The sequence below is a fragment of the Adiantum capillus-veneris genome, chromosome 7 (assembly GCF_014529385.1).
Source record: "Adiantum capillus-veneris isolate H3 chromosome 7, ASM1452938v2, whole genome shotgun sequence".
Classification (NCBI taxonomy): domain Eukaryota; kingdom Viridiplantae; phylum Streptophyta; class Polypodiopsida; order Polypodiales; family Pteridaceae; genus Adiantum; species Adiantum capillus-veneris.
The window spans coordinates 1710266-1718472 of record NC_140937.1 but is presented as its reverse complement, the minus strand read 5'-3'; the positions used below and the strand labels follow the sequence as shown (position 1 = coordinate 1718472).

The 8207-nt window shown below is 44.8% G+C and overlaps 1 protein-coding gene across 1 annotated transcript; it reads right to left on the bottom strand.

Moving 5' to 3' along the window:
* Positions 1-5301: 5301 nt before the first annotated feature.
* LOC147453350 (uncharacterized) lies at positions 5302-6884 on the bottom strand. The gene has a single exon (XM_086517110.1). The coding sequence runs from the start codon at positions 6526-6528 to the stop codon at positions 5632-5634; it is 897 nt and encodes a 298-aa protein (XP_086373236.1). The 5' UTR covers positions 6529-6884; the 3' UTR covers positions 5302-5631.
* Positions 6885-8207: the final 1323 nt, after the last annotated feature.

Genomic DNA, 8207 nt, shown 5'->3' with positions numbered 1-8207 from the left:
GGTGACGAAGTGACTGAGGAGGAGTGGGAGTACTCTCGAGGTTGCGCGACCAAGGTAAGTTTGCAATGTACGACTAGCTAGTGACTTTATTTCTAAACGTTTGAACGGCCACTCATAATCTTTGTTCGTTGTAGTATAAGTCATACACAGCAACATGGTGTAAAGGTCGACATTTTAGGGTGGAACGAATCGACAAAAAGCGTTTTACTCAAGATTGTGGAATCATGGCAAAATTTGAAGTCTAGTCGACGACGTTCCTCTGATGCAGATCCTGTGGTGGCGGAACTCACTTACTTTGGCACGCTGCAAGAGATTTTGAGGATCGATTACAGAGGATTTTTTGTCGACTTGTTCGACGTGCAATGGTTCAAGATAATCATGAAGGGTCGCAACGCTACTATGCGTAGAGGAGAGTCTGGTTTTCTTGAGGTAGATTCTACTAAGAAATGGACTAACCTAAGAGACACTTTCGTACTACCCAAGCATTGTGAACAAGTAAGTATGTAAATAGTTAACATCCCCCTTTTACAAGTTATGTGCTTGAAAGCTCTCATGTAAGTTATGTGGCTCTGGCAGGTAATATTTCATCCTACAAAGTCTACATCAAACTGATGGTACGTCATAGAGGTAGCCCCTCGTAGTGCAAGGACGAATGAAGGCTACCATGTGCCAATCACAACGACATCAATGGAGGAGATCAGAGAAGATGTTCAATCAGAAGCCGCTGCGGTGGTGCCAAACGAGCATCAAGATGCTACTACTCTAAATGGGGTGCATGCAGAGGAGCTACAAAATTAAACAGAGGATATGTGTTTAAACGGAGAGCTCTATATAGATATAGGAAGTTATGCTGAGTTATGCGAGGATGAGAGAGAGATCTCTTAAAGCCACAAATATTGTATTTGAACAATTTTGCTCCGTGTTGTAAAAGCTCTGGCTCTCTAAGTACTTTCCATGGTGTATAACGCTCTTTTCTACTCGCGCTCACATCTTTTGATTGAAAATTCTGAGTTTTCGACTTGCCTCTTCTATCACTCAATTCATTGCGTCATTGTATTTATATGCGTCATTACATCATTGTATTTAATGGTCTTTGCGTCATTGTCTACTCTATTCATTCAATATTAAGTTTAAATATTAGTATGTTTAATGCAGGTATGGATGATGAGTTTCTTTCTTCTTTGTCACCGCAGCAGAGACAGTGGTACGTGGAGCGTCATCGCTCTGGCGCATCATCGCGCGTTCCTACTCCATCCGCATCTCCCTCTCTTTCGGAGCATTCGGCGCGCTCCGAAGCTTCGGCGTCGACGAGACGTGCTTTACACTCGTTTAGACACCGGCGCTCTAGTGGTGGCGGTGGCGGTTGTTGTGCGGATTCCGCCACCAATGCCTCCACACCGCCTCGTGTTCGACGAGGCTCTTTACCCTCCCCTTCTTTGCCCGCCCCCACACCAGCCACAGCATCGCCATCTATGCCAGGTTTTGCACGGCTGACTGTTCCTAGAAGCTACACACCTCTACCTACTCCGCCAGGAGCCACCCCACTCGACACTCCTCGCTTCGGAGCCCAGACGCCGGTGGAGACACCTGACGTTCGTATCCCCATCGACACGTCGCTAGAGACCCCTACCGGGACACCCAGGTTCACGCGTCACCGGCCAGAGGGCTTTCCTTACTCCGTCGACTTCAACGGCGGCATCATCATGGATGATGATGGCAAGAAGGTAATCTCGTGCATGCATGGTCTTTGCTCTCAGCTGTTTAGACACTACATACTAAACAAATGGAGTGAAGTACCAAGTGATTTAAAAAACAGAGTCATCAGCATACTTCATGATGAGTTTCCCGTTCCAGCACGGGATCAGCGCTTCAATGAAGACCTGATGAAGATTCGAATGCGCGAATACTGCAAACACAAGCATTCCGAAGTGCAAAAAGCAATCAAGCATGGGTGGAACAGGCCAGATTGGCTGGCCAAAGAAGATTGGAAGAATGCGAAGAAAGCAGCGCGCGAGAATCCCGACAAGTGGAAGCAACAAAAGGATGCAGCCAAAGCGCGAGTAGAGGCAGGGAGCTCGCACCACTTGGGGAGCGATGGATGGGCATCATTTGAGGCCGATTTTGTAAGTGTTTTCGCATTGCTCTTTATGTTCGATAGTTTAGGGTTTATGAGTTTTTTAATTCTAACATAATGAAATCTTTGTATGTTTTGATAGTGGTCGATGACAGGACGTGATCCCACACCGTACGAGCGCGAGTACGCAGGCAGGAAGGGCTTAAACGCCCTGATGGACATTCTCAGTTCTCGCGCATGGTTAGTATTAGGGTTTACTCTTTTCTATTTTTGTATTGTTTTATAAATGTCGTTATCTGTTGGACCCATATCGAACCCATATCGACGTACTGTATGAACTCTATATACATGTGAGAGTTCTTGTGTGCACTATGCACGTATAGCATATTGCACCACAGTTTTTTAATTGCAATTTAACTCTTTAAATGTTGTGCATAAATATGAGATACTCTTTAATTTGGTTCTCAATACGCATTTCAATCTAAATGGCTCTTGATATTTCTAATTAAAATTATTGTTTTGAACTGAATTCTATTAAGTAGCATACTTGTTTTTGTCTTGGGAAATATATATTACTTCTTAATGCTAACTTGAATAGCCAACTTTTTCTACCTACATATTGAAATGGGGCATATGGTAGTCAAATACATTTGTATCTTCATTAAGCAAAAGCTAGTACTCTTTCTACAAGGATGTTTAGAATAGCAAGGGTTATTGTTATGGCTCCTTGACCCTTAAACACCAAGTAGTGGTCTTATATGTCACAACATTGATCATTCTCAATTAAATGTCTATGTCTAATGGTTTCTTTAACATGCAATTTACAATGGTTGAAGATTCGATAAAATCTTCAGTATTTGTAATACCCAAAAGCAGATTTGGGCGATATCAACGTAACAATAAACAAGCAATAAACACACCTTATAAACTCATATATAATTGACTTCATGTTACTTGAGAAATGATGCAAGCCTACTTAGGGACTATTTGTAGTGATTGATACTAAGTAACAAGCTCACTGTAGAAGATGCCCATGGTATTCAATCGTGTGTGATTTTTAGTAGACAAAATTCTTGAAAATTTGTGTTCACTTTTTCAAAAATCCTTTAAAATGCTACATGGAGACGTTGACCCAAGTTTGCTTCTTCAATTGAAGCTTGATGAAAGAACTTCTTACGCGACTAAAAAAAACTTTTTTGTCCCATTATAAAAAGGGCAAAGTACGCAAAAGTTTCATCGAATTCTTTTGCAAGAATTTGTTATTATAAAGTTTGTTGTATTTAGATAAAGTGCTTTATTCCTCTATAGCTAACCTAAAATATTACAAAGTCTAACAATTCCTAATAATTAAAGTCTTCTAGTTGGTGCATGACAAGTTAAAGACTTCCTCATTGTCACTAAAATAAAGCTAGTCTAGTATGTACCAATGTCCATAGTTTCATGAGGACTTTCTTTGCTTGTGTACAGTCATGTAGCTTTAACTTATTCCATGGTAATGACAAAGTCTTATCCTTAATATCTACAAACTTCTTGACAAAAGGCAGAGATATTAAGGATAAGAAAATAGTTTAAAATATGTGGTTGTTTGAGATGTAAGGCCAAACAGTACCAATCCACCACATGATAATAGCCCTCACATTGCCTATTTGCTCCATTAATGAAAAGACTAAAAGAGTATATAAAGTGCTATATTCCTCTATAGCTAACCTAAAATAGTACAAAGTCTATCAATTCCTAGTAATGAAAGTCTTCTAGTTAGTGCATGACAAGTTATAAAGACTTCCTAATTGTCAATGAAATAAAGCTAGTCTAGTACATAGCAATGTCCATGCTTTCATGAAGACTTGTTCTGATGTGTGCAACATAGTTACCAGGAACGGGAAACCGGAACGGGAACGGGGAACGGGGATGCGGAACAAAATGCCATTCCCTGTTACGGGCACTCACGTTTGAAACACAGAACGGGGATTCGGAACGGGAACTTGGAATGGGAACGGGGAACGGAGTCCTGAAAACGGCCATTCCCTGTTACTATGGTGTGCAGCCATGGTGATTTAATTTATTCCATGGTTATGATAGCAAGTCTTATCCCTAATATCTATAACCTTCTTAACAAAAGAAAGAGACATTAAGTCTAAGAAAATAGTCTAGAATATGTAGTTGTTTCAGATGTAAGGCCAAACAGTACCAATATCAATACATGATAATAGCCCTCACCTTGTCTATTTGATCCATTAATGTAAAGACTAAAAGAGTAGTGCAACCCCCATAATTATATAGACCTAGCAAAATAGAGAGCCTTCAAATTTGTAGAGCAGTTTGTTCTGCTAGGAGAGTAGCATCATCAGTCGATTTCTAGCAAGTGAGTGAGTGATCAAAATTCATATAGAGAAAAAATATAGCTTTTTCTTGGAGGTGGAAAGACAAAATGTAAGTCGGCCTACCAAAATATAAAGGATCAATTAAAAAGACCATCCAAGTTGGAATTGTTTCTGAGAGGCGATGTGATAGTGAGACGTATAGGCAAAAGATGATCTACATGGACTATGCTCTAGAATCATAGCTATTTATTCATCTATGTTTAATACTAGGGTTGCGTGAACACAAGCCACTTTTGTGGCTATAAGCAACATTTTTGTAAATTCTTGTTCTCATGAGCTACATAGAAACTCATCAAAACCTTTCAGAGATTTGTTCTCAGACATGCAATGAGCAGTTCAAATAAATTAGAAATAAATATTGATGAAGAAGGGCAAACGAACATTTCAATACAACAAAACCACCTTAACAGAAAGCAAATAATTAGGTAGGAACCTAACCTGTAATTGTGTTCCAATTAGGTCGTTGCAGGGCACAAAGGTTCATCCAATCCAAGAGCAGTAGGCATCAGTATTGATGATCATACTATGCAAAAGAAAAGAGTTCAGTAGCATTGAGTATCATTAGCCAATTACAATAGGCGAAGCAGGATGACAGTGTTGCTTACCTGGCGCAAATCATATATATTAACTCGTCCACGGTCCGGTCGTCCCGTGCCGATCGTGTGCACATGCTACCAAAAACAGTGCAACTGATAGTTAGCCTTAAACCCTGGCGTACTGTAGTTCAGTCAGGCCTTTCACTGCATGCATGCATGCACAACGCCTGCGAAGGCTAGGGGACGCACGTGACAGTGGACAGCATGACAGAAACTGAAAACAGAAACAGTAAAACACATTGCGCCAGTATCTCATCAACAATTCAGATTCTGTTTTGGCTTAACATTGATCGTTGATCAATAGGAAATATTGTCCACAAACTTAACCATTCTTGTCGATGCAAGCCAGAGAAATCAGGAAAATAAAAAACATAGCACAACTTCTGTCTGCGCCTGCAGCAAGAGTAGACTGACTAGTAGAAGCTGTCACTTTATTGTGGCTGCCGCTTTCGGATGAGTAGATACGTACGGTGTGCGCGAAGCTCAGAGACAAGACAATAAAGTGGCAGCTCATGTGTGCAGGGTCACTGCTCAGATCAGAGAGTCAGGCCGTGGATGGAGTTAGTCGTGACGTCAGGACTCAGGTACCATCGAAGTGCCACAGCAAATCTACTTCCACCCAATTAGAGTCAGCTGTCAGGAGCTGGGCGTGCGTACAGCAGGACACGGCGGGCTCATTTGGGATTATACTACAGGAAGCAGCTGCAGGTACCACAGCATCTATGGCGAAAGTGTTGGAGAGGTCCGCAATATTCAGAAATTCCTCCAAGTCCAGCGAATGGGTTCTGTAGACGCCACAGCTGGCCTCACCTGCTGCAGCGCTACTTGTCCGGGATGATAACGGACTGGCCGGCTCTGTCGGGGCCATCGCTGTACAGGTAGTGCCGGCACAGTCGGCGAATGAGTCAAGATCGAAGTGCTGCGAAGCGTCTGTTTCTGCGCTTCTAGCTGCCTTGTGGTCCGCTGCATCTTGCATCTCAGCATTAGCTGGCGTCAGGGGGGCTACTTGGGCCTGGCCACAGCAGTTGGGGAGCGGGGTCGGGGAGGCGTGCAGTGGCGCTGCAGCGGCTGCCGCTGCGGCGGCGGCAGCCTGGATGCTTTTGGGAGAGAGATCGGCCAGGGGAGCGTAGCGGAGGTGAGAGTCGGGGAAATTGAGATAAGCAGAAGAACCTTTGAGAGAGAGGGCGGCGACGTCATAAGCGCGAGCGGCCATTTCTGGCGTGGCAAAGGAACCTAGCCAAATGCGAGTCTTCTTTCGAGGGGCTCGGATCTCTGAAACCCATTTGCCCCAGCTACGCTGCCGGACCCCGCGAAAGTAAGACGGGGCAGATGTAGTGCGTCCTGACTGTGCAGGAGCCTGCGGCTCAGACTCCTCTTCCTCCTCCTCCTGCTCTTCTTCCGCGTGCCCTGCGGCCCCTGCTCCCCTGGCTCGCCCTTTCTTTATCATAATCGCCTCTCGACTGCGCACCATCATCATCAGCTCTTGGCTATGTTTATCAGCACTCCACAAAAATCCCGATTCCCCATGATAAGACGCCTCTTTTACCAGTAAGCACGCACAGACAGACAGGCAACAACAGCTGCAGCGCGGTCACTCCGGAAGTCGCTGGCCGATAAGACATACAAAAGGTTTTCCCGCGCCATTAATGAGTTGCTGGCCCACCGTGACCGGTGACCGGGGTTATTTTACAAACACAAAACCACGGCAGCACCACAACATGAGATGAGAGCGGTTGAGGGAACAGCCATGGCTGGCGATGGTGGACATACCTTCTGGAACGATGGCATGGAAGCGAAATGGAAGAGGCAAGCCAGCGGTACACGACTCTATGCAAGGCACCAGCTCCGATTTTTCTTCGGAGGTGAGTCAATGGCAGGGCCTCCATGCGCGAGGCGCCAGCTTGTCGCTAACCATGCACATACATTCTCTCTCCTATCTCTCTCTCTCTCTACCTACACACTGTCACTACTACACACACAATATAGCCACGTCTCCCTCCCAGTGGAGGGCTCCCACCATCTCCGGCTCGCTTGCATAGTCGTCTTCACCGGCTCGCCCTTTTCCCCGCAAGGGCCGTAACGCTCCCCCTCTGCAAGTTGCCCTCGTACAACTACAAGTGGCACAACTACAACTAGCCCTCTCGTCCCCACTCCTACTTTCCCTTCTGCTCTCGACCATCGCACCCGGCGGCTCGCAGCGGAACCTAAAGATTCCCACGAATGTCGGTGAAAAAAATTCGCCCCCCTTCTTTAGAATAGTTGCCGCCGGGCAGCTCATGAAACAACCCCTACTAAGAGCTGCGTCCCACTCCATATATACACTGCAAAGGTTGCTTTTCTTTTCAACTTTTGTAGCGTGTGTAGTGCAAAGGCTGTTGTGCTCTATGCGCTGCAAGTGTATAACGCGATGCAGCTCTAAAAACTAGTTCCCGTGGAGATGGGGTTGCCAACCCGCAACCACCGGTGGTTGAGTTTACATGGACGCATAGCTTATTTTTTTGCACCTAATGTTGCCCCCAATTAAAGGCACTACTATTAATAAGAAAGTTAACTTATGGCGCTAAACTAAAATGAACTCCTACTCTCATAACAGAAAGAATGATGCTTGTCCTACATCCTACTCCATCACCATGCAGACGATCCTTTCACCTGCAGTTGTGCAAGTTGTCCTGACTCCTCTCTCCTTCAACAAGGCGAGCATCGCACTGAATTTGTAGTACACAATCTGCCTCAACAGTGTGGTTGTGAGATTACTATTAATCTACCCATCTGTATCACAAGACTTCACAACTCTCTTGCCCACCAGTAGTAGCCGCTTGCCAATTGGTTGCTCTGAACCCCTCTGCCACAACACTAAAGCCTTTATGTGTGGCCTTGCCCGACAGTGTGAGAAAGGCAATCCATCAATTATTGGCTCTCTTGGATGTGGCAGTAAGTGTTCATGTTCGGAAAATGCATGCTGCCAAAACCACCAACCTGGAGATGGAGTTTGAAGAGGAGGAGCCAACTAATCACCTCTGCAGCGATAAGCAATCAAAACGTTTGTCTGACCTGCACACCTCTCGACTCGACCACACCATATCAGATCACGATCCAACCCACACGTCCGCATGACACATTTCACAGCTTTCCACACACACCAAGAGTCTCTTTCTC